General features: G+C 52.2%; 2 protein-coding genes across 15 annotated transcripts in view; one reads left to right on the top strand and one right to left on the bottom strand.

Moving 5' to 3' along the window:
• The window catches only part of Cdh23 (cadherin related 23), a 374,671-nt gene that overhangs the window by 74,385 nt on the left and 274,361 nt on the right, over positions 1–25,925 (bottom strand). For 11 of the 12 annotated variants that reach the window (XM_063238627.1, XM_063238629.1, XM_063238628.1 and 8 more), the window contains 4 exons: positions 24,583–24,731; positions 7,291–7,351; positions 6,378–6,526; positions 297–432 (listed from right to left, as the gene is read on the bottom strand). In XM_063238627.1, the coding sequence (XP_063094697.1) occupies positions 297–432; positions 6,378–6,526; positions 7,291–7,351; positions 24,583–24,731 (495 nt within the window). Of the gene's footprint in view, positions 1–296; positions 433–4,841; positions 5,090–6,377; positions 6,527–7,290; positions 7,352–24,582; positions 24,732–25,925 lie in introns of those variants that run through there. The other variant, XM_063238632.1, reaches the window with a different exon arrangement.
• CUNH10orf105 (chromosome unknown C10orf105 homolog) lies at positions 17,686–23,263 on the top strand. 3 transcript variants are annotated; one of them, XM_005005316.4, is made up of 2 exons: positions 17,686–17,947; positions 21,025–23,263. In XM_005005316.4, the coding sequence occupies exon 2, from the start codon at positions 21,030–21,032 to the stop codon at positions 21,429–21,431; it is 402 nt and encodes a 133-aa protein (XP_005005373.1). In that variant the 5' UTR covers positions 17,686–17,947; positions 21,025–21,029; the 3' UTR covers positions 21,432–23,263. The 3 variants fall into 3 exon arrangements, with proteins under 3 accessions (XP_005005373.1, XP_023422451.2, XP_005005374.2); XM_023566683.2 differs by lacking the exon at positions 17,686–17,947 and adding an exon at positions 18,578–19,055; XM_005005317.4 differs by lacking the exon at positions 17,686–17,947 and adding an exon at positions 19,067–19,331.

Raw genomic sequence — 25,925 nt, 5'->3', positions numbered from 1 at the left:
GAGGCGGCCAGGTACAGGACCACGGGGAGGAGTGGATCTCAGCCCCTTCCTGCAAGGCCGCTCACCAGAGGCTCACAGGGAGCTGCCAGTCCTGAGAGGACAAATCTATACTTGCCCAGCGTGATCTCGGTACAGCTTCTATAATGCTGACCTCCTCAGGCCTGGGCATCTGGCAGGGAGTGACCAAGGCACTCCCAGGGTCCCTGCCTGGCCGGTGCATAGGGATGGGGTGGGGATGTAGCCTGGGCTGGAGCAGAGGGTGGCTCTCTGAGCACTGGGCTCTCTGCAGGCCTCACCAGTGTCTCGGTCCGAGGCTCGGACAACGATGACGGATGTGCCAATGCCTGCGGTCTCGCGCAGCCCAAGGCGGCTGTACTGCTGCTGTGCAAACACAGGGGGCTCGTCGTTGACATCCTCCACGTACACGATCACCTGCGGAGTTGGGTACAAGGTCAGGGCGAGCGGAGCCTGGGGCTGGAATGTGGCCACTGGTCGGCTTACATGGTCACAGCTCTCTCTGGCAGCTGGGTGAACTGAGGCTGTTTCGCTGGTCACCATGTCCTCCCCTTTGCACAGCATCCTGAGCATGGTGGGTGCTCAAACATCACTTACTTAAGAATGAACCTTCTCTTACAGAATGTGGTGGTGCACGCCTGTAATTCCGGCACCCTGGGAGGCTGAGGCAGGATAATCATTGTGAGTTTGAGGCCCACTCGGGCTACACAGTGAGTTCAAGGCCAGTCTGGACTACTTTGCAAGATCTTGTCTCAAAAACAAAAATGAATGAACAAGTAAAGAATGAGCTTTGTCTTACCCTCGGCTCCACTACTAATCCTGTGGGGACCAGAGTCTAATTGGTGGCTCCTCTGGGCCATCGAGCCACTCTGCTATGAAATGGTAACATGACTGTAATCGCTCAGACTCCCTGACACTGCTGGGCTGTTAGGAAGACAAAATGAGCTGGGGCCTGCAGAAGTGCCACAAAGCGGCCCATTTAAATGTCAAAATACATCTAGGAGGACAGATGCTAAAATGTAACGGTGGATTAGGGAAATGCAAAGCAAAACCATGTTGAAATTCCAACCCACCCATCAGAATAGCTATCACCAAGAACACAATAAAAAGAATACATGTGTCAGGGGGGGTGACACATATCTGTAATCCTAGCACTTGGGAGGCTGAGATAGGAGGATGGCAAACTGGATGCCAACTTGGACTTTACAATGACACTCTGTCTCAAAAAATTTTTTGAAAGTAATTAATTCTGGTAGTGATAAAGGGAAAAGGGAATACTTCTACATTGCTGGTGGGAATGTAAATTAACACAGCCACTATGTAAATCAGTTTGGAGGTTCCTCAAAAAATTTAAAACAGAACTACCTCGCCAGACATAGTGATGCATGCCTGTAATCCCAGTACTCCAGAGGTTGAGGCAGGAGGATCGCAGGTTCAAGCCCAGTCTGGGTAGCTTACTGACTTAGGAAAACGCTGTCCCAAAATAAAAAATAAAAGATCGGGACGTGTAGTTCATTGTGAAGACCCAGGGTCAGTCTTGAAGGGGAAAAAAAGAAGATCTACCATGACCGCGCTACCACACAACTTGGTGTACCGCCAAAGGAATTAAAGTCAGGGTGCTACAGCCATGCTGCACCCCTGTGTTGTGGCATAATTCACAATAGCCACGATGTGGAGCTAAAGCAAATGAAACACGGCAAATAAATAGAGTGGCACAGTAGTCAGCCACACAGCAGAACAAAGCTAAGTCATTTGCAGAAAAATGGATGGAGCCGGGGACTATCATACGAAGGGAAATAAACCAGACTCAGAAAAACAAGTATTGCATGTTTTCCCTAAGACATGGCATCTAATACAACACAAACCACAAAGATGACACGAAAGTGGAAGCCAGGCTATTTTTAGACAAGAGGAAGGGAATGAGGGCAAGCGGAAGGAGGGAGAGTGGTGGGGAGTGGCCACCATCTGGGATGTCAGAAATGCCGTAACAAACACAGTGTTTTGTGAAAGTTGATATGCATTAAAAAAAAATAAGGAGGTTGTAACAGTATGTCAGCCCTCGGCCCCTTCATGATTGCAGCTGCCTTCTCCTGGTCAGCCTTAGGGACAGTGAGGGGCGCTGAGAGCTTCCGAGGACCAGGGAGGTCGCCTCTGTGTCTGTCACTTTTCTGGCAGCTTTTTCTTCCTGGTCCTCACCCCTTCCGGCCTTCCCTGGGGACACTTTTCACACGTTACAGCAATCCTCATCTCAGGCTCAGCTGCAGGGGACCCCACCCAAGACCGTGGGCGTTTCTGGATTGTGCAATTAGGCGTAATTTTTCTCGCTCCTCATCTGGAGACTCAAGGTTCTCTTTTACAAGTGTGTATGTTGTGCACAGCAAAAAGGGCTGTGTGAAAGAGGTTTAGGGGCTGAGGCTGCTGTCCTGTCCACTGTCTCTCACTCCTGGGGAGAGTTCAGGACATACCTTCTGTCCACAGGAGCTAACTGTCCACCTTTCAGGACCAGAGGATCTTTCTCGAGCTCCGGGAGGGTGTGGAAAGACCTGCGTTGGGGGGAAAGGGCTGGGGTGGCCATCACGGTGCTGCTGCCCATGGAGCCGTAGGGAGGCCCAGGCCCCTGCCTCCTGTGGAAGATGGGGACAGACCCCCAGAGCACGGGTGTGACCTGCTCAGCAGCTCGCAGTAACTGGGAGGACTGGACCAAGGAAGGACAGGATTCTCTCCATTCCCATCTACCAAGCATCGGACTCCTGGTTCTGGGCTGGGGATGAGTGGGCCCAACAGAACCGGCCCAGTGGCACTGATGATGGGGTCTGAGGCCCAGGGAGCCTCAGAACTCAGTCTTGGTCTCTGACTGACTGGTCATCATCTTGGGGCCAGCCTGGAGTCTCTCAGTAGCCGGGTGGGCACCTGGGAGAGATGGGGGGGGGGTGTTCTGGGCAGGGCAAGTGGAGGACACAGATGGGGACACAGCAGTCAGGGAAGGAGAGGCCCACAGGCTCCCGCTCTGAGCGCACTAGCAGTGTCACAGAACTGTCGCATCCAGGCACCGAGAATCACTATGCAAACCCAAGTGCTCACCCAGGGCCCAGCTGTCCACAGAGCTGTCTACATTTGACCTCAACCAAAACTTGGCTGGAGAGGTCCTGGGCGGGGTGGGTGTGGGGGATTTGCATGGATGAATTTCGGGAACTCTCTTTGGGTAAACAGAAACTGACCATTCATCTTTCAGAACCCGGAGCCTGCCCTTTCCTGAGTCTGCTGGTGTCCCAGCGACCTTGACTCCCAGGGCTGTGGGGAAGAAAGAGGATGGGTATGACAGTGTGAGAGGAAGAGGAGGGACGCGGCCTGGAGCCTGGCCACGTGTCACCAGGCTCTTGTTTTTAGTAGCAGAGCAGGAGGCAAGGTAGAGTGTGGTTTGTGAATCTGAGAGACACAGATGTACAGGAAACACAGGTCTGCGGAGTTTCTGCTGGGTGGGAGGGAGCTGTGGGGCTCCCTGGAGACCTGGAGCTGATTTCTGTCCTGGGCTGTTCCCTCCAAAGGGGGCAGGACCAGCCAAAGGCATGGGTGTGTCATGTGCACCTCAAGGCACCCAATCTCTTTATGATTTATAATAAATCATTGTGCATGTGCGTGTGGTACACAGGATTGAACCAGGACCTCACACATGCTAGGAGAGTGCTCTGGCACTGAGCTATGCCCCCAGCCTCTTTTACTTTATTTTGAGAGGTGGTCTCACTAAGTTTCCCTGGCTGGCCTTGAATTTGTGATCTTCCTGCCTTAGCCTCACAAGTAGCTGGGATTACAGGGGTGCACCACCACTTAGCAATTTCCTCTACGCCTCCTGGCCCTGCGTGCTGGCCCCTACAGCCGAGTCTGCTGCTGCTGCTGGGAAATGGAGTCCACAGCAGAGCAGGAGCCGCTACAGTGTCCTCAGGAAGGTCTCTGGCTGTCCTGAGGGATGTGGGATGTGGAAGCTGCACACCTCAAAGGTCATCAAGCCTCCACCCCGGGCCTCAGCATTACTCTCTGGGGACGAGGCTGTGGCTTCCCACTGTGCTCCGTGGAGCCTTCTGTGGGAGTGTACCTCAGTGGCTAGTGCAGCATACTGGTTAGAACAAACATGTCACTACCTTTACTGCTGGGTGACCTTCTGGTCTTACTCTCCTCATGTGTAAAATAGTATAACAACAGAGCCAACTCAGCGTGGTTAAAGAGGGCTGACTAAGTGCAGGCAGCACGCAGGGCAATTCCTGGCACAGTGTTCTGTGAGGGTTTCCCATCCTCGGGGCAAAGAAGGGGGTGGGGTGCTGAGAAGGTGTGACATGGCGTGGCCCAGCTGGGTTTGATCTGGTTTGCAGGGGACTCCGGAATACTGAATAGCAATCACTTTTAAAAGAAGGTTGGTGGCTAAACATAGTTTGCAGCAGCGATGCCAAGGCACTGATTGACAAGAGCAGACCCTGGACATGGGTGGCTGCTGCTTCCAGGAGGGACGGGAAGGTGGCTGCTGTTAGCAGGTGTCAGCCCCTCTGTGGCCTGAAGGGGGCGCCCTGATGGGCAGGGTGTGAGGAATCGGCTGCATAGGACTCGGGTGGGGGCAGGTGCTGGTGTCGCCCTCTGTCACCCGCTCTGCAGAACCCGATTCCTCTTCTGCCTGTCACGCACACCTGGGCAGACGTTGCTTGCTGCTCAGGGCAGCTGTAGGGAGAGCAGGTTCTCGCCGTCCACCCCAGGCCGCCCAGTTAGGCTGAGTCACCTGTCCCAGCACACCCCCGAGGGATGTGACGCGTGGTGTGGGGGCCAGGTAGGCTTCCACTCACCGTTTCCAGTCTGGGGAAATGGGTTGAGATGAGCTGATAAGAACAGCTGATTCCGTCCCACGCCACAGCTCTGGGTAAAGCCCCAGCCTGCTCTCTGCGCCTTTCCTACAGCCTCCTCCTACTCCCGGGTGACGTGCGGGTCTGACTCACTTCCAGGCTGCAGGGGAAGGGGCTGTGAGCCTCTGAGAGTGTCCCGGGGTGCGGAGGGGTGGCCGCGAGGGGCGCTGTGCTTTTCAGCCACGCCAGTGGGAGTATCTGTTTCTGATCATTTAGGAAAGTGAAGTTGGATTTGATTTCAGGCACTCAGAGGTGGGGTGGGGAGAGAGAGAGAACATTTGATCTGATTGGACAGCTGGCAGTGGAGATGGGAACATTTCAATAAAAGTATTTGCAATGGGAAGAGTATTGGACTTGAATCTTGGGTTCAGGAGATGCAGCCTCAAGTCCTGGTTCTATTGCTAGCAGCCTCTCTGTGCCTCAGTTTCCTCATCTGTAGCCCGAGGCTGGCATCTATACCTCCAAAGTCATCTCTGTGAGATCTCCTCAGCTCACCATAAGGTAGGATAGCAAAAAATAAAGATAGGTAGAAAGGAGACCAATAAAGTCATAATTTAAAGAATGTATGTAGCTTCATATGAAAAGCTTCTCAAGTTTTTTCTTTTCTAGGAAACTCATTCCCAAAGGATTTCCTAAAGATCTAAGGCAGAGTCAATCAAGGCGGGGCCTGTGCTCTTCGCCTGTAAACCGTCCTTCCTCCCACAGAGAGTGGGCAGCAGTTCTCAGCTTCACACACACGCAGTGGTTTGTCCTCTAATGTGGCCTTCTGATGGGTAATCCGACAATCAGGAATACACATCTGAGATCACTCATCTTTTTGTTTTGTTTTGTTTTATTCTCGAACTGAGCTTTGCTATGTAGTACAGGCTGGCCTTGAGCTCACTATATAGTCCAGGTTGGCCTTGAACTTGTGACTCACTGCCTCAGCCTCCCAATTGCTGAGATTACAGGCATGTATATGATAGCACATGCCTAGATCACTTATTGAAGAGGACCCAAGACTACACTAATTCATCCAGCTCCAGGATAAACGGTAGCACTCTTTCAAGACCCACACTCTATTGTCTCTGGGTGTGTACTTTAAAATTCTGCCCAATAAACCTCTCTATACCTCTCACTAAGGCAACTTGAAAAATTTTCTGTGACAAAAGTTGGCAAGCCTGCAACCTATCCCATGAAGTTCCCATCTCTGCTTTAGGGGACCTCCCTGGACCTGACTGGTGACAATCCTAGGGAGCTATGTGGATAAAAAGGTTTGAATGCTAGAGACACTTCTTTCCTCCAGGACAGATGTCGGGGGTCTCTGGTCTTCCACAGCTGGAGAAACTGAGGCTCAGAGCCAAATCACGAGCCTGAGATTTCAAGCTCACTAAACCCCTAGCCCAGATGCCACTCAGCACCTAAACCAGGGTGGCTCTGCCCCTAACCCAACCCCAACTGGTAGCACCTCAGGTCCAGCTGTGACCTTGGCCCGCTCACCCTGACGGAGCTGCGCATGGGGCCCAGGTCGTGGTTATAGGCCTCCACCGTCAAAACGTGGGATGAATTCCTCTCTCGGTCCAGGGGCCGGGGGCCTCGCATCAGGAGCCCGCTGCTGACATGGATCCGGAAGTGGTTGCCATGGTTACCTGTGTGAAGGGACATAGGTGAGGTCTGCAACAGGAGGGCCCCTGAGATGCTGAACCTGTTAGGGGTCTTGAGAGCTGGGCTGTGCCCCACCATGGTCAGAAGACCTGGACCTCACACTGCCTTGGGCTGGCAGGGGTATCTGGGCACTGTGATTTTCATTTATCTGGCTGGTTTTTGAGAAAGGGTCTATGTACCCATGCTGGTCTCAGATCCCCTGCAATCTTCCTGGATGGGTCGGGGCAGTATGCTAAGAGAACCAAACTAGGTTCTCTGTGAGTAGGGGAGGCCTGGATTTAGTGAGCATTTCTGGGCTGGCCTGGTGCCCACTCCCCACACTTCTCCTTTGGGTTTCACTCTCTATTCCTCATCTCTGTAGTTTATGTGGGGTGACTTTGCCTGTCTCTAGGGCTCTAGAAGTGGGCAGATGAATAGATTCTCTTTTCTGGCTACAGGGATTGGCTCACAGATGGGCACTTGATTCTAGTTGGACCAATAAGAGCAAATCCCTGGATCCAAGGCCCCCTCAGTCAGGCTGATGGCTTTGGGGGGCACTGTGGTACGGGGTGGGGTACTGGGACACCCTCACTTAGAACAAATTCAATTTGCTCCAAATAATCCAAGAATTCCCCTTTCCTTCCTGGCCCTGAGCCCGTGTACAGTGCTTGGGGCTTCTTCGGCTTCCTCACCGGAACCCTGGCAGTGACTCAAAGCTCTGCTGGGCCAGGGGAGCAGGCTGGGCCCTCCCCGCCAGGGCGCCACTCACCATGGAGGATGCGGTACCACACGCGTCCGAACTCGCCCTCGTCTGCGTCAGTGGCTTTCAGCTGAAGGAGAACCAGTCACGCAGTTATTCCCAATTCCTTGAGGCAGGGAGGTGCAGCGGAGGCCCCTTCCTTCCTCCGCCACGCGTCCCCTCCCTCCTGTCTAAATCTGTGCTTCCCCACAGACACACGTGTCTTGCTCATCCTCCATGAAGACATCCAGCTGTCGATGGCCCCTGCAGCCCTGCGCAGTGTGGCCTCTGCTCCTCCCACGGTTCTGGGGGAGATGGGGGAGCAGGCAGGCAGCACCAAGCTCTCCAGGTCCTTCCACCACCCCCCCCAGGGTTCCACTGTTAACCTTGAGATCTCTGACATCACATCAGCCAGGCACTGCCCATGGAAATGGCAACCCAAGAAGCCGCCTTCCTGGCGACTGCTCCATGGTTGTCCACACACATGCTTCTCCCTGTCTCCTCTCAGATCATCCAGCCCCCCGGGGTGCACTGGGGTTTGGGTGCTATCTCTGGGGTCCGCTGGGGAGAGCACTGTTCTGACTCCGAGTCCCTGCCTGGAGCTTTGCTCCATTCACAGGGTGTCCGGCTTTTAGCTGTTAGTGGAACCACTCCCAGGGGAGTTCTGTGAAGCCAGGTCCTGAGCCCCTGTGTAGGGAGCCGAGTGACAGGCATTGTTGCCTAGATGTCTCTCTCTCTCTCTCCTATGGGCACTGCGTCTGCCTACATTAACCATAATCCTCTTCTGCTTATGTCACTTATCCGGATGTGATGGTAACCCTGTTGTATTCATCTGTTTAACCTCTTCCTGTCCCAGCTCCCGCCCTTAGCCTATAAAAGGTGTGATTATTTTCTAAATAAACCGGAGGCTTGATTGGGTTAACATCAACTTGCCTTCGTCTCTTTTTGTCTCCCCCATGTCTTTTATTTAATCCCCGTTTCTCCTCCAGGAGTTCTAAACTTGTTGATCTGCAGGCCGGATCAAGTGGCGCCCAACGTGGGGCCCCTGGCACGGAGAAGTTAACGAGGGAGCCGTTCGAGAGACAGCCGGCTTAAACCAAAAGTGAAAGCAAATTAAACCAGAGACCTCGGCCGAGGAATGAGTAAACTAAATCAAGGATTAAAGCTTAAAACAACAGGACATTAAATCAAGTGCCGAGACCTGCGCAGACGACTACCCGACGTCCTGCCCGAGTCACGGTGAGTAAACGGCAACCCCATTTCCCTTTCCCGACATGGGTCAAGTATTGAGCGAACATAAACTGTTCGTCGGAGGCCTTATAAAGGCATTAAAGACAAGAGAGATAAGGGTTAAAAAACAAAAATTATTACAGTATTTTCAGTTTATTCATAAGGTTTGCCCTTGGTTCCCCCTAGAGGGTTCTATAGATACCAAGAGGTAGAATACAGTAAGAGATGTTTTAAAAGATTATTATAGAGTTTTCGGTCCAGAAAAGGTTCCTGTGACCACCTTTACATATTAGAATTTAATTTCTGAGCTGCTTGCCCAGAGGCATGCAGACCCTCAGGTTGAGGAGACAGTTGCACTGGGTGAGGCTGCCTTGCGCAACTCCCTTAAATCTACCTCAAAACCGTCCTCAAAAAAATCTAAAGCCTCTGATTTCTCAGATGCAGAGAATGATGGCCTGTTAGAGGTCCTTATACATGGTGATCTGCCACCACTTCCACCTGTTGACATGATCAACAGGTCCCAGGATGGCAGCCCACCACTCCCTGTGCCTCCATGGCAAATTGGGGATTCATATAAGCCTTTAAAAACAACCTTAACTCTAAAAAGCTTGCAGCCGCACAGCAGCTGGTACAGGACCAGTTAGATGCAGGCCACATTGTTCCTAGTAATTCCCCTTAAAACACACCTATCTTTGTTATCCAAAAAAGGTCAGAAAAGTGGAGGCTGCTACAAGACCTTAGGGCGATAAATAAGACAATGGTCTTAATGGGGCCCCTACAGCCAGGCCTCCCCTCACACAATGTCATTCCTTTAGGATTTTTTAAAATTGTCATAGATCTTAAAGATTGCTTTTTCTCTATTCCTTTACATCCAAAGGACCAAAAGCGTTTTGCCTTCAGTCTCCCATCAATTAATTTTAAAGCCCCTATACAGAGATTTCAATAGAGGGTTTTGCCACAAGGTATGGCCAACTCCCCAACACTATGCCAGTCTTTTATAGCCACTACAATACAGTCAGTCAGAGATCATTGGCCACATATCTATATTATTCATTACATAGACGATATCCTCTTGGCAGGAGATGATCAAAACCAAACCCTAAGGTGCTACCAAGACTTACAGGTTGCCTTACAAGAGGCTGGACTTCAAATAGCCCCTGATAAAGTACAGCTTACTGATCCATATACTTACTTGGGTTTTCAATTATGTGGCACTCAAATACTCTCTATAAGGCCCCAACTGAGGCTTGATGGCCTCAGAACACTTCATGACTTCCAAAAACTATTGGGAGATATTAATTGGCTCATACCATTTTTAAAACTAACTAAACATGATTTACAGCCCCTTTATACACTGCTTCGGGGAGACATAGATCCAACTTCCCCCCGAGAGCTTACACCTGATGCCAGGAGAGCGCTCAATAAAATAGAAGAGGCTATTGCTCAACAAACTGTTTCCTTTATAGACTACAATGAGCCTTTACAGTTTCTCATTTTTAATACAAAGCTTTGCCCTACAGCAGTGTTCTGGCAACAAGCTCCCCTCATGTGGGTCCATTTACCAGTCTCTCCAAAAAAAACACTTTTGCCTTATTTCCAAGCTGTCTCGGACCTAATAATCCAGGGTAAAAAGCAGGGAAAATGTTACTTTGGCAAAAAACCAGACATTATCATTCAACCTTTTACAAAAGACCAAATAGATTGGCTACTTCAGAGTACTAAAGTGTGGCCTATTGCCTTAGCTTCCTATTCAGGGACTATTGACAATCATTACCCTCCAAATAAGCTAGTTGACTTTGCTAATCGTCACTCATTTATATTCCCTAAAGTCACAGCTTCACAACCCCTTCCGGGTGCCCTGGTTTTATTCACTGATGGCTCATCCTCTGGAAGAGCTGCTTATGTATCTCAAGACAATGTTTCTACCCTCCAGGCAGATACTTCCTCTGCACAATTAGCAGAGTTAAAAGCTATTCTTGCAGCTTTTGCTGCTTACTCTGACCAACCATTTAATTTGTATACTGACAGTGCTTACCTTGCTCAGTCTGTTCCATTATTAGAGACTGTTGCTATTATATGTCATGCTTCCCCAGCTGCAAATCTGTTCAAACAATTACAATGCTTCATACGGCTTCGCCGTCATAAGTTCTTTATCGGTCATCTGCGAGCTCATTCCAACCTCCCAGGGCCTCTTGCCCAAAGAAATCATTTGGCTGATGTTGCTATACGAACACAGGTTTTTATGGCTCAGGACTCCAAGGTGTCTGAGGCCCAACAAGCCCACCAGCTACATCACCTCAATGCTCACACCCTCCGCCTTCTCTACAAAATTACCCGTGAGCAAGCCAGACAAATTATAAAAAATTGCCCATCTTGTGCTATCCACTCACCTGTTCAACACCTAGGAGTCAACCCTAGAGGTTTAATTCCTAACGCCTTATGGCAAATGGATGTTACCCATTTCAATGAGTTCGGCAATCTAAAATATATACATGTCATTATTGACACTTATAGTGGCTTCATTTTTGCCACTCTCCAGACTGGAGAAGCTGCTAGACACATTATAGCCCATATGCTGTCAGCCTTCTCAGTTCTGGGATGTCCTCAACAGCTCAAGACCGATAATGGCCCTGGCTATACCAGTACCTCCTTTGCTCAATTTTGCAAGAGCCTTAATATCCTCCACACTACAGGTATACCTTATAATCCTCAGGGACAAGACATTGTTAAACGTGCGCATCGTTCCCTTAAATTCACCATAGATAAAATAAAAAGGGAGACATGGTACCCCACCCAGGGGTCCCCTAGAAATGTCCTTTCACATGCTCTTTTCATTTTAAATTTTCTGACCCTGGATGCTTCAGGCTGCTCCGCAGCATCTCGGTTTTGGCATACTCAGACTCAAACACGGTTTGCATCTGTTTTATGGAGAGACCCACTAACCAATGTGTAAAATGGCCCTGATCCAGTCCTTATCTGGGGACGAGGTTCAGTGTGTGTTTACTCTCAACAAGATAGAGAAGCTAGATGGCTACCTAAACGCCTCATAAAACAAGTAGACAGTTCTTCAAAGACCCCATATAACACCCAGGAAAAATGTTATTTCCTGAGGCACAATCCCCTGTGTTCTCTTACAGGTGACACATCTCCCTAGAGCCTTATGCTGCTTAACCAGCCTTCTTGAGCCACACCACACCCATGGTGGATTTTAACCCCTGCCAAACAGACTGCAACTGCTGACAGCCATGCACAAAACCCCATGACTGTGGAAGAGGCTCTTCTCGATCTGGAGGAACATACGCCAGCCAAATAGACTACATCCAGTGTTATACAAGACACGCTCCAAGACACAAAAAAATGACTTCATACAGAGACACCAACAAATGACTGTCAACCCCTTCTCCTTGATTTTGGGGGGGGGAGTTTTTCCCTTACCTAGTCCCACTTTTGGGTCCCCTAACTGACCTATTGTTTCTCATTTCTGTGAGTCTTGTATTTTTCAGAGGATTATGATGTTCATTAATAACCAGATAGACACATTTATGGCAAAGCCCATTCAGGTACACTACCATCAGCTAGAGATAACAGATCAACAAACCTACCGGGAAGGAATTCCCACAAGTGGCCCATATGATGATGCAGCCTAACTGCCCTGGAGCAATGGACAGGCAGTCAGAGACGGGCAACTAGGACATGCATGTTAATTCCAACGGCCACCTAAGACAGGCACAGGACCAACTGCTGTTCTGCAAGCCCATGACGGGTAAGGCCTGGTTGGGCTCATACAATGAGGTCCTTGACCTAAGACAGACGCTGTCCTCACAGGGCCTGCCATACTCTTAATTAAATAATATAAAAAGGGAGGAGATGTAGGGAGCCGAGTGACAGGCATTGCTGCCTAGATGTCTCTCTCTCTCTCTCCTATGGGCACTGCATCTGCCTACATTAACCATAATCCTCTTCTGCTTACGTCACTTATCCGGATGTGATGGTAACCCTGTTGTATTCATCTGTTTAACCTCTTCCTGTCCCAGCTCCCGCCCTTAGCCTATAAAAGGTGTGATTATTTTCTAAATAAACCGGAGGCTTGATTGGGTTAACATCAACTTGCCTTCGTCTCTTTTTGTCTCCCCCATGTCTTTTATTTAATCCCCGTTTCTCCTCCAGGAGTTCTAAACTTGTTGATCTGCAGGCCGGATCACCCCTGCAACAGCAGTGGCCGTTGACCGCATTTTCGGAAGACTCCTGCAGTCCACGGCATGGGGTCCCTCGGGGTCTGTGCTGAGCTGCTCTGTGCTGCCTGGATGCTCCAGTGCTGGGACAGCCCCTCCTGTTCTCACCACTCCTCACATTAGCCCTGGGGTGTGTCCTGGGGCCACCATATTCTTTTTGACCCCACCACTGTGGCCCAAGAGGACTAGGACAGGAATGGGCGCTTTAACAAAGATGAACACACGCATCCTTTGCTGAAATTTTTGATCTTAGGGAATGAGGCAGTCTTTAGTAAGGAGTAAACGAACCACCACTCTGAGCTCCGCTCCCACTATTCCCTCCTCACTAACACTGCCAGGGTCATGCTGGTCTCTTTGCAAAACTTAAACACCAAGGGTGTGCTGGCCACAGGGCCTTTGCCTATGTTGCTTCCTCTGTCTGACACATCTCCTTGCAGATATTTTTTTTTTTTTGTCTTTTTCATTTTTATTGGTACCGGGGATCGAACTCACAACTGCCTGCTTGCAAGGCAGGCGCTTATGCCGCTGAGCTAAACCCCCAGCCCCCTCCTTGCAGATATTTGCCTGCCCTCTCCCTCATCTAGTTCAGACCTTTATTTAAATGCCATCTTTGCATGGGCTCTCCATGAACAGTGTGCAGTCCTCCATAGGTGGACTCAACCAACCACATTTTGAAAATACTAAATCTGTACTGCACAGATAGAGACACCTTCCCTTGGCATTATTCTCTACACAATTCAGAAGGACGACTGCTGACCTCCCAGTTATACTATATTATTCGTAATCTAGAGATGAGGGGAAGCAAGCAGGAGCCATTATTTGCTGACTAATAATCCCAGCAAATAAAAGCCGGGTGTGGTGGCTCATGCCTGTAATCCCAGCACTCGGGAGGCTGAGGCAGGAGGATCAGTGCAAGTTCGAGACCAGCCTGGGCTACAAAGTGAGCTCAAGGCCAGCCTGAACTGCATAGTGAGACCCTGTCTCAAAAAAAAAAAAAAAAAAAAAAGAAAATCCCAGAGAAAAACGGAGGAAGTTCCGTCACCTGAGGAAACACCAGAGATCCAAACATGGCCTGACCTCATGTCCATGTGGAAACTGAAAAGTTGATCCCAAAGATGTGGAAAATGGAGCTGTGGCTTCTGGGACCTGGGAAGCATGGGGGGAGGGGTGGGGGAGGGAACGGGGGGGGCAGGTACAGGGTGCAGGTGGGGGGAGGAGTGATGCTGGGCGCAGCAGGGGGTTCCCGATGTTGACAGAAGTCACGACAAAACGGCAATTCCTTTCACCCTCCATTAGGTTCAGCGCTGAGCCTATAGGGAAACTGGATTGGTTCTAATCCAGTTCGATTTGGTCCCAGAATCATAGAAAGAATCAAGTTTACGGGCCGGAGATTTAGCTCAGTAACACAAGCAAGGTCATGAGTTCAATCCCGGTGCCAAAACAAAAAGGAAACAAAACAATCAAGTTTATGAACTGTGGTACCACTGTGCTTCAAGTTAGATAGCAGAGAATTTGAAGTTTCCATTAAAAAAGAATGATAGATGTCTGAGAGATGGGTATGCTGATTGACCTGACCATTACACGTTGTGTACACATACTGAAATGTCACAATGTATCCCCTAAACGTGTACAATTAATATGTGCTAATTAAAAATAAAAATGTATTTAAAATCAATAAGGTATAGGCAGTTGTGTATAAGTTACATATACGCGTGTGTATATATATAAATATAAGAGCCTGGGGATACAGCTCAGTGGCACTGTGCCTGCCTGGCAAGCACAAGGTCCTGAGTTCAATTCTGGGTACAGAAAACTGAAAGGGTTTTGGCCCAGGCCGGATACTGTAGCCGGTAAAGCCAAGGAGCTCCTATCTCCCCCTCCCTTAGGACTCTACCTCTGGCACCAAACTAAGACCAATGGGCTACCTGTGCATCTCTAATGCCCCCCTTAGGTTCCACCTCAAGCCGAAGCTACATATAGGTCCCCACTCCATGTGTTCCACGGAGAGATCGCCGGCCCTGGGGTGGAGATGCTGCACCCCAGGGGGTCGGGGGTGTCTCTCCCCACATTTCCAAAATAAAGGTCATTTATATTTCTTATCTTTTCAGCCACCGTTGGTCCTCCTCCACCCCACAGTTCTATCAAAAACAAAACGAATATTTCACCACTTTGTATGAGAGACTGAGCCCCCTGGAGTTTCGGTATCCAGAGTATCCTGGAACCTGCTGTCCCTGCAGATACTGAGGGACGACTGTCTCTGAGACGCAGTCTCCATTCCACTCCTGGACCTCTTTCCCTGTCACACCCTACACTTGTCTATTGCTCGTGTCCCCCACGGCAGGCGGGACACTGTGCACACTCACATCCCCAGTCTCTAGAAAAATGAACGGCCCAGCACACAGAAGGCTCACATATGTGTTGAATGACTGCGGGATGACTCGGTATACATCTCTTGGCTCCAGGGGTACCAAGCCCCACATCCAGGGGGCACAGATGTCACACCCCACAGCACCGCAGTGTTTGGTCCCAGATACTCCGAAGTTCACCGTTTCCTTCGGGTCTTCCCTTTGCTCCTGTGGGGAACCCCAGCTTTGCTCTAGCACATATCTCCTTGAGCCAAGGCCTTTTGATTCAGGTTTTATTTGTAGCCTTGTGGGTCCCTAAACAGGCTTCCCTCTCTTTGTCCACTGGACAGACTTCCTGAGAAGGTGGTGATGGACTCCTGCTCACGATGATCAAGCTAGCAGAGGCCACTGAGCGGGACTGGCCAAAGGTCCCAGGAGGAAGAGTGGGGCCTGGAAGGTGGGGAGGACCCGGCTTGGGGGAAAGGGTTGGGAAGAATAACAACCTGGGAGCACGGAGAGCAGGTAGGAGGCTGCCGAGAGCCTAGAGGGGACTGGGGACACCTTTCTGTCTGGGCTGGAGTGTCCACACTGGGACACAGCAGAGGGAGCTGGGCAGCTGATAACCAGGCCGCAGCCACGGCAGTCCCGTTAAATAAGGAGCACAGAGTGACCAGAGGAGGCTGCCATGAGAATGACTGGCCTGGCAGCAGTGTTGGCCTGATCGGACTCAAGGGACGCACAGGAATGAAGGTAAAACTCGACTTGAAAGCTTATAGAGATGGTGGGCAGTTTACTGCAGCGAGAGGAACCAGGGCGCTGGGTCAGGCACATCCTGAAGCCAGAAAATAAAGGAAGCTGTGCAGATAGGACCAGGTCCTGAATAGCTCACATACCGGAGGAGTTGAGTAATGCAAACCCACTAGCAGGGCCTAAGGGAAGGCAAGGGAAAGAACAGGGCCTAACCAAAAGGAAGACCTTGGGGGAGGTGAAATGCTAATGAAGCGGCTTCCTTTCCGGACATCAAAGGCCTACCTGCAGCCAGGAGCACCCCTGCTTTCTGTCGCTGCTCTGGTCTCAGAAACTGTAGAGAAGGCCGAGTGGTCTTAAACATCCCTCCCTGACAAGAGGGCATCTCTTTTCTTTACTCTTCCTACCACTGGCCATTCCCCCTCCCTCACTGCTTGCTATTTGGCGGGCTTCAATCTTTGCTGCTGCAAAACAAAGACCTGAGAACTAGAGAGAGCTGGTTACAATCCCAGTGTGAACCTGGGCCTTGTCACCTACTGGTTACAGATCGGTACTTTAACACTCTGGAGCCTCAGCTTCCTACCTGTAGATCGACACACTTGAGAGGCTGAAGGAAGGGACAGTCAGGGTCCTACAAAGCATCTCGCCTGATCCCAACCTAGGCAGAGCTGCTGGTGGTTTCGGCACCCTCTCACGGGAGGCCCTCTTGATGGACACTGAAGTGGGGACTGCTGAGTCACCTCTTGTTGTGGCGTTTAAGGAGCTCTGGTGGATCCAAAACTCCAGATCTGGGAGGCTGCAGGGCAGGGAGGCCAGAGCTGCCCAGGGGAAGCCTGATGCGTTCCTCCATGCCTTCCTCCCTGGCACCTGTGCCATGCTGGAGGTTTGTCCCCTGCCATCTCAGGAGAACAGGGACAGACACACATAGTATCCACTGGTTTGGGGAAAAGAGGGTAAGGACAATGAGGGTGGTGCAGGCGGGGGTTCTCTGAGTCCTGGAACCTTCTTCTGGGTGATGCTATTCATGCACAGTGCCAGGAACCTGCTGCCCACTCGGTTCAGGGTCACCAAACCCTGCACATCACTAACTCACGAGGCAACGCTGGGCCAGCCACGCCTCTCTGGAACTTAGTTTCGTCATCTGAGAGAGGGGGTCTGTGTTAGCTGCCCCTGTGGCTCTTTCTTGCCTTTGGCAGTCCAGGGGAAGTTCCTATCCATTCTGGGGCTGGCAGACAGTGTGCCTCTTTTTGTGGTCAAGGGCTATGGGCCCTAAGAGGTGGGCTGGGTCCCAGGCTCAGGTCTCGGACACAGCCATGACTCCTCCTGTGTCATCTTCTAGGAACCTGGAGGCCTCTGCTGGGGCAGCAGTTCAAGAGTTGGGCTCCAGAGCCGGCAGCTGGTTGCCAGGGAAACTTGAGTTTCCAGGAAGAAAGTAGTGGTGGGGAGGGAGGGAGTATATGTTTTGGAGAGAACCCCATGGACTCTCATGCCCTGAGGAGCAGGTCCTCTCTTGGTCCTGTGCTTTTTGCTCAGTGACCTCTTGGACCTTTGCAAATGGCAAGGGAAGGGAGGCATTTTCTGAGGCAGGCCTGGCAGGGCCAGGCCCAGGGACAGTGCAGGCAGGGCCCAGGGGCTGCAGGGCGGGTCACTGCCTCTCCCTTGCCGCTGCCTCAGGCATGAAGTCCCTCTCCCGGGTAACCTAGGGGCTGGCAGGCACTGAATAGAGGCCCACTGGCCGCCTCACCATACCATTGTAACTTCTAAGGGGGAAAGAGGAGAAGCAGCCTGGGGGCTGGGAGGGAGTGGAACTCTCCCCCCGTGCCCCCAGAGCCTGCCCCAGCAGAGGGCTCCCAGGAGACTGCTGGAGTGAAGCCTACTCCTCCCCTCTCCTCAGTTGCCACCTCTACAGGCTCAGCTGTACCCTCCCCCAAGGCAGGCTCTCTCTGTCCGCAAAGCCAGGTCCAGCTGGAGAGTGAGGGGCACAGGCCTACTTGTCAGACCGGGCTGACGGAGGGTGCAGGGTGTGCGGGACCCAGGGCAGGGCCTGGCAGTGTCACCTGGTGTTCCCGGGGTCTCCTGGGATAGCTGTGGAGACCTCCCCTCTGTGGAGCAGGACTTCTGTGGCTGGCTGAGGTCAGTGCTGGGGCTACAGAGAAAGCCTGGTGAGGGTGGGGGGTGAGACCCTCGCAGGGGAACTCAGGGAGGACTTAGGGTAAGCTCCAACTGCAAACAAGACCTGGGAGGGCCTTAGCTATGCCAGGCCACACAGCAGGCTCCTTGCCGTCACAGGCTGGCTTTGGGGAACTCTAAAAGAAGGATGAAGGCTGTAGATGGGCTTGCATTGTAAAAAAAAGAGTTTTGTTATATTTGTATTATACCAAAATACCTGTAATGTGACCCTAACTGTTCTGTATAGTTTTTCTTCTCCCTTCTCCCTCGGGGTGACCTAATTGATATGTTAACCATTGCTGCCCTCTACAAATAACAGATGTGGTGCTAAAATAAGGTAACAAAAGGTTGTTAATTGCTGCTAGACTCCTCTGTTCTCTGCTGAGAAAAACAGGATCTTCCCCATTAGCCTACCTCCTGATCCATGCCCAAACCCCTTACTTTGTAAAGAGTGATATATATATAAAGGCTGCAAGTATGGGGGGCGGGACACACACAGCTTTTGCAATCTCCAACTGCATTGTGTCGCTGGGCCCAGGATAAAATAAATTAGCGCTGCTTTTTTTTTTTTTTTTGTCTTTTTCATTTTTATCGGTACCGGGGATTGACCTCATGACCGCCTGCTTGCAAGGCAGGTGCTTATGCCACTGAGCTAAATCCCCAGCCCCAGCGCTGCTTTTTTAAAATATGTTTTTGCCTCATTTTTTGAACTCGAGCTTGGGGGCTCCTTTGTGGATTACAAGAGCAGATGTGTGCAGCGCAGGGCTCCTGGGAAGGGGAGACCTCCATTGCCCAGGATGACCCCCAGCCTGGTCTGGAGGAGGCTGCGGGAGCATCAAGCAAATCTGGCCCTGGATTTGGACAGGGTATGGTTGTTTTCTAGCATTCCAGACTCCCAGGCTGCCACAGGAACACATGCTAATGACAACCTCCCTTATAACGGCTGGTTTGTTTGTTTTTAATCAAAACTGGCACCAAGGCCTAAAGCCCCGTTTGCCAGCCTGCAGGTTCTTCAGATTCATCTGCAAGGCCAGAAGTAACATCAGAACGGCCCCCCTCGAGCACAGCCAGGGTAGGCTAGCAGGCCAGCTGGGTCTCCCGTGGGCAAGCCCCATCCCGCCTCCTGCTGTGACCCAAGAAGCCCAGCCTGCCTACATGGCCCGGCCAGAGCACTCTCCAGACAGGCATCACACTTTCCAGCTGGAACTGGGAGGCGTCCTTTTCGGTCTGCAAGCGTCAGGAGGGGTGGCAGTAGGGCATGGGTGGGAGGTGCAAGTTGGGTGGGCAGCTCCGGGTGCCCTCAGTCAGCTGGGCGAGAGAGCTAGGAGTTTAGGTCCTGTGGCTGCCGGTGAGTGCGTGGGGTGGGATGGGGCCCCAGAGGGTGGCGGCCTGGGCACCCTGCTCCTCTCCCTACTGAGTGCTTGATGGGATGCTCCCAGCTACCTGCAGGGGCCTCAGCGTGACTGAGCCCGGGCTGGGCTTTGGTGCTGGAAACTTGACTCTCAAAACTGGAGTGACATTAACCAGCAAGCTGGGAAGGAGGAAGCTCTGTGGACCCCAGCACCAGGAAAGTCCAAGGTCAAACAGAAATGATGAATCTTTCTTAGACCCTCTTCTGGATTTCCTGGCCCGAGTTTGTGGTTAAGATCACAAATGTCGGCCTGTCAGCTGGACGGAGCCCATTGATATGTTTTGATTGGCCTGTGTAGTGTTTCAAATATTTCAAAACTCGTTTCCAGTTTTCCTGGAGTCAAGTTTATTTGGCCTTTGCATTTTCTTTCCCCATTTCTTTCTTGCCTTAAATAAATCTGAGTTAGTTGCTAACATTTAAACATTGAGAATGATTGCCTTAAAAAAAACCCAGGTTTCTGGCTTCCTTCAGGAACCAGGAAGAACTTGGCACATGGACCTGTCAGCCTGGGGACCCCCAGCCAGTGCTCCCCAGGGAGCTGCTCACCCATCCCCTTTGGTCCAGTGTCACCTGCCAGACAGGTTCTGGTATCGTTATCTTTCACCCCAGGCATACACAATCAAAAGCTCAGCCTGGTTTCCACCTACAGGACCGTCTGATGCCTTCCTGAATGGATGTTCCTAAATGGTCCTGGAAATGCCCAGCAGATGAACGGAGGCTTAGGCAGTGTCCAGCGCACCTGGTCAGCTCTTCACAGGCTTATTCTCCAGCATGTTCCAGGAGAGCTGACAGAGCTCAGAGTCAGAGTTGAGGGCAAGAGGGACAGGGAGGTCACGGGGCCAGGAGTCAGGAGATCAAGTTCTGGGCTTTGCTTGGCCACAGCTCTCAGTGTAGCCTTGGGCTTGGCCCTCCCCTTGAGCCTCGGTGTCCCAACCTGTTACGGGAATAGTTTAGACTGGATCAGGAATCAACAGCAGGAACCCCAGGGGCCAGGCAGGTAAAATAAGAGAGCAGAGAGCCTGGGGGGTCGCGTGCCAGAGCTTGTCTAAAAGAAACTGCTGTGGCTGGAGGTAAAATTCTGAAACTTCAAGCAAAGCCGGTACCAGATATTACTTGAAATCTCTCTTTAAAAAAAAAATAGTCACAATTAAATTAAGAGCACTCCAAGGACCTAATGAAACACGCCGGTGAGCCACTCTCCATCCTTTGCAGTCTTGACATTAGATAGCTGACAGGGTCCCTGTCAGCCAACGAGAGCATCTTACAATCTGGATGTGCTCCTGCTCACAGGGCAAGTTACTGATGTATCCGAGCCTAGATCCCAAGTTTCCAAGCCTAAGATGTCAGTGATGCATGAGAACTGATTTTAAAATGCGGGAAGGCATTCGTCTTTTGTCTATGCAGGAGAGGTAGCAGAAAGAGGCCCCTGGGAGTCCAGCCCAACATCTCACTTATCAGCTGCGTGCTAGCTGTTAGCCCTGTCACCCCTGGGAGCCACACTGTCCTAACCGTCATGTAGCCATGATGCTATCCAATTTCGAAGTGCCCAGCCCCCACCAACCCTCTCCAGGTGTCTCCCCCACCCCTAGCCCCCCAGATCTGCCTCTGAGCTGTCCCTTTTCTGCCTCAGGTACCATGAGCACAGAGGGCCCCAGCCTCACCAGTCCCCCAGCCTCGAGCACCCGGGCCTTCCTCACTGCCCCGGTCACTCCTGGGACTCTCGCGGTGGTGGCCGACCCGCTGCCCGTGCTCATCGCCCTGGCCTGCGTCTTCCTCCTGCTGGCCTCCTGCCTGCTCTTCCTGATGCTCTGCAAGCCGGCCGCGCTGGACCCGAGCCGCCATGCGAGTGCGCGCGAACTCCTGCCCCACCACCCCGCGAGCCCCAGCGAGCCCCGGCTGCAGCTGTGGAAGCGCCTGGGCTCGCTCCGCCGCTCCCTGCCCAGCTTCCGGCGTGGCCGGCCTGTCCCTGGACGCCCCCTGCCGGGACACGATGACAGCCTTGGTGACAGTGACTGCACCGAATCTACCAAGATGTGACAAGGAGTCCAAATACAGGCCCCCAGTCCCTAGGTCCACCTACAGATCCTCCTGCCTGGCACCACAGGCTGCAGGGTGGTGGCTCAAGATACCCGCACTCCATATGCCTCCCAGGGCTTCTTTGTGTGCCCAGTCCAGGTCTTTTGCCAGAAGTGGCTCTGGAAAAGGGCCTTCTCTCTACAGAGCCCCTGCCGCTGCTTGCTGGCGACCCCTGGATCACATCAGAACAGATCAGCAGGGGCTGAGCAGTTTTTTTTTTTTGGTACCGGGACTCAAACTCAGGACCTTGTGCTTGCCAGGCAGGTGCTTGTGCCACTGAGCTATATTCCTGGCCCGTGAACACAGGTTAAGAGGCTCCTGTCAGAGGCCAGAGCAGGTGCCAGCAGTGTCCAGGAGGCCAGGGGATGGCACCTGGGTATGAGGATGCTGCAGTGGCTCCATGCCCGATCCAGGGAGAAAGGCCGCCTCCCTTCAGGTGGGACCATCCAGACCTCCAGGACAGCTGTGGAATCTCTGACCTGGGCCATATGGCTTTGTTCTGTGTGCTTCGTTGATTGACCTGTCAGTGTGGGCTTCTCATTTTGTGGGTACCTGGGCTTTTCTACCTAACGCCAAGACTAAATACTTCGGGGCTGGGGGTTTAGCTCAGCGGCATAAGCGCCTGCCTTGCAAGCAGGCAGTCGTGAGTTTGATCCCTGGTACCGATAAAAAAAAGCGAAAAAGACCAAAAAAAAAAAAAAAAAAAAGACTAAATACTTCAGTTGGGTCTTCAATTTTAAGAGTGTGCAGAGGGCTTTGTTTCCTGCCCCAGAGCCAGCCAGTCAGGCCCCACCCACTATGGGGTTCACACTCCACCCTGCTGGGACCTAGTGCAGCCAGCCAGAGCTCCTTCAGGACTGGGCCTTGGGTTTGCGACTCCTCAGTTTCCAAACCTTCACTGGCTCCCTAATGCCCACTGGACATGGCCAAAGCTCCTAGCCCAATGTACAGTGCACTCTGGAATTTAATGTGTCTCTCTACTGAGACTCCAGGAAAACCAAACCACCTTCCTCCCTGTCCACCTCATGCTTCACACAGTGCCCAGTCTGTGAAGCCTCCTCTGTCCTCCAGCCAAACTACCCTCCTGCCTGCAGCTCCTCCTCTCTCCTCCTACTGCAGCCTGCACCAACTTGCCTGTGTCTCTTTCTTCCAAGCCTGGGAGCTAGTGGAGAGCTGAATCTTACCCAACCTCTTGCTTTGACCTGCTGTCTTCCAGCACAGAAGTATCAAATCTTATTTTGAGGTGAAGGTGGCTCAGGCTGCATGCATCCTTACCCCCAAAGCCGCAGGAGACCTGTTAGGAGCCTACACAACCCAGGACTCTCACTTGCCCCCTGAGACCCCCAAAAGGAAGACCTCTCTCCAAGCAGGCATGTAGGAAGGGCCACTGTTCACTTCTCCCAGGCATGGCAGGAGGTACCCAAAGACCTGATTTTCTTGAGAAGTGAAGGGGAAGTAGGAGCCTGTCGTGGCATCTGGATGTCCCCCTACAAAGCCTCATGCAGTCATAGAGAGAGCTTCTCACAGATGGCTGGATTTAGAGTGTGATGCTGGGATCAAAGGTGTGTGATTACTAAATTAGCCCACTAATTTGTTTGGCATAGTTTTGGGTTAGATTAAGGGCACCCCACCCTGGGTATGAGTGCTGCATGCCCCAAGGGCGGGTAACCTGGATAGAATATAAAGGACAGAAAGACAGCTGCGAGCTGCCTTCTGCTTGCTGTGAACTGTTCCCTGAGATGTCCCTGAAACCTCTACAAACTGTGAGCCACAATAAACTTTTCCTCCCTTAACTTTCCATGTTGGGTATTTTGTCTGAGCAACGAGGGAAGGAACTAAGACACAGCTCTGCATTACTCACAGACTCTAGGAGTTTGGGCCCAAGTAGTGTACTGTAAACAGAAACCAGTTCTCTGGGGTGCAGGTCTCCTCCCATGGGGCTCTGTTCCTCCTGCCTCTTCCTGGTTTGCTTCCCCAGGGCCTGAACCCTTTGGGTCACCCACCATTGTCCTTGGCAGGCAGGCCCTGCTTGGCAGAGGCATTCTCTGGGGGTGGGGCACTGTCTGGAGGCCCAAAGGAGAAGAAAAACCTGCTGGATAAGGGGGGGGGGCGCTCTCAGAAGTCTGGTTGTACCCCTAGGTTGAGTCCTATCAGCAAGCCAGCATGGCAGATACTAAGCTGAGTGGTGCTCCATGTGGTTTTTCTGGAGGGCAGGGGTACTCCAGAGCTGAGGTCAGAGAGGGAACCCTTCACCTGGAACCAGACAATTTTTTTGGTACCGAGACTCGAATTTAGGGCCTCTCGTTTGCCAGGCAGGTGCTGTGCCACTGAGCTGTATCCCTGTCTCCCTGGAACCGAACTCTTCTTGCACATCCCAGGGCTTCCTGGACTTTGCTCCTTGCTCCCTGCGCCCGCCCCGCCTGCTCCTGGCCCCCACACCAGGAAGTCGGCATCATGCCTCCCAGCCTCCATCCCTGCCAGCCCAGAGCCCGCCCAGGCAGGCCCAGATTTGCTGTGCTCGGCTGAGACTCAGAGTTGTTAGGAAAGCCCTGCAGCTGGTGAAGAGATTCATTCATGCCTGGCCTCCCTCCCCACCTGGCAATGAGGCTGGCCGGGAGCAGGAAGAGCAGAGAGTGAGCTCATTTTGGGGGTCCTCCCCCTTCTCCTCTGCGCCCCTTAGAGGTCCCTCCTGCTCCTGGCAAAGAAGTCCTTTCTTCTTCCGCCTGTTACTTCCAAGAAGGGGCCTTGGCCAAAGGCTGTGAAAGCCGCTCTGTTCTGGCCTGGGCACCCCTCCCGAAAAAGTGTGACCTCCCCTCGTAGCTGCTCTGAAAGGCTCCTCTGGGTGAGGTGGGGGTGCAAGGCTTTGGGGGGAGGGAGAGCAGGGCCCTCCTACTTGCTGGGGCCAGGACCAGGGCCCTGTCCTCAGCTGACACCACCTGGGGCCCACGCTCTCTGGGAGGGAGGAGGGACCCTGATGCCCCTTTTCCCTCAGTGCTGGCTTCTTCCAGAGCAGCAGGCCCACCTCGACCTTCTCCTAGCCCACCTTCCATGCTGAGTGCAGCACTGTCTGCCCGCAGACCACCACCTGCCCCAGGGGGCCACGGCCACCTGCCTGCACGATGCTGTGGCCCTCAGGGATGTCCTCAGGGACGCTGGCCTCATAGCTGCTCTGCAGGAAGATGGGTCGATTGTCGTTCACATCCAGGACAGTGACAAACACAGTGGCTGTGCCCGTGCGCCGTTTGCCTACGGGGCCATTATCTATGGGAGATGAAGGACAGGTTAGCAGCTGCCCAAGGGGCAGACTTCCTGTGCACAGGGTGGAGATGCGCTCTGCTCTGCCTCACCCATGCCACCCTGTGCCCAGACTCCCTCTGCAGAAGGAGAACCTAACACTATCTAGCACTCATGTAACACCAGGGGCCGGGCATTCTTCTAACTCCTCGGTCCTCACAACTGCTGCAGGAGAGGTCACTATCTTCCCCACTTCCCAGAGGAGACAACTAAGGCTCAGATTGGGAGGGACAGGATACGCCCCAGGAAGCCGTGCATGCTCATTTATTTTGGAAGAGTGGTCTTTGATGATGTAATTAAATTAAGGATGTTGAGAGACCATCCTAGATTATCCAGGTGGGCCAGAAACTCAATGTGTCCTTGCACTAGGATAAGAGAAGGCAAGCTGGGCCTGGGAGGGTGCAGCACCTGTAATCTCAGCACTCAGGTGGCTGACTTGAGCCTGGAGTTTCAGACCAGCCTGGGCAACACAGTAAGTCAGTTTTAGAGAGACCCCAAGACAGAGATAGAGACTGACAGAGAAACGGAGAGACTAAAAAGAGACAGAGAGAGAAAGGAGATTTGGAGCAGAGGGACGGCCAAGCAAAGGTGTGGAGCCACAAGCCCTGGAACACCTACAGTCAGCAGAAACCCTGGTCAAGGGAGACCTCGCCCTGAGAGCCTTTGGAGGGACTGTGGCCCTGCTGACACCCTGTCCAGAACAAGGAGACAACACTTTCTGTTGTTTTAAGCCACCATTTTTTTGACGATTGGTTCCAGCAAACCCAAGCTGGGGTTAAGGACCTGGGTGAAGCACTGGGGTGGACCCTTCACCAGGGTGCTGTCCTTGGCTGCGTTCCAGAGAAGACAAGCAGGACAGAGGCCGGAGATACCAGAGCTTCTGGTTTCTCAAACAAAATTAAACATCGGAATTTTTCAATAAAATATCCTTATTTCTTAGTGTTCACACCAAACTGTCATTCCCTATAAATCATATGAATCAGAGGGACGAAGGTGTGGGTCAGATTCAGCACCAGGGCCTTTTGCATCCAAGGGCCCTGGCCCTGCGTGGCTTCCAAACCTAAAGTACATGAGGACTCTGCAGGACCCCCCGGGCTGTGGAGCGGGTGTCAAGGATGGGAGCCTTGGCCCATGCCTGTCTTCCGTGGAAGTCAGAGCTAT

Source organism: Cavia porcellus, unplaced genomic scaffold (genome assembly GCF_034190915.1).
Source record: "Cavia porcellus strain 051 isolate PalLab524CR breed Dunkin Hartley unplaced genomic scaffold, mCavPor4.1 scaffold_28, whole genome shotgun sequence".
NCBI lineage: Eukaryota > Metazoa > Chordata > Mammalia > Rodentia > Caviidae > Cavia > Cavia porcellus.
Note: the sequence above shows the minus strand (reverse complement) of the source record. Positions and strands in the feature narration are given on the sequence as shown.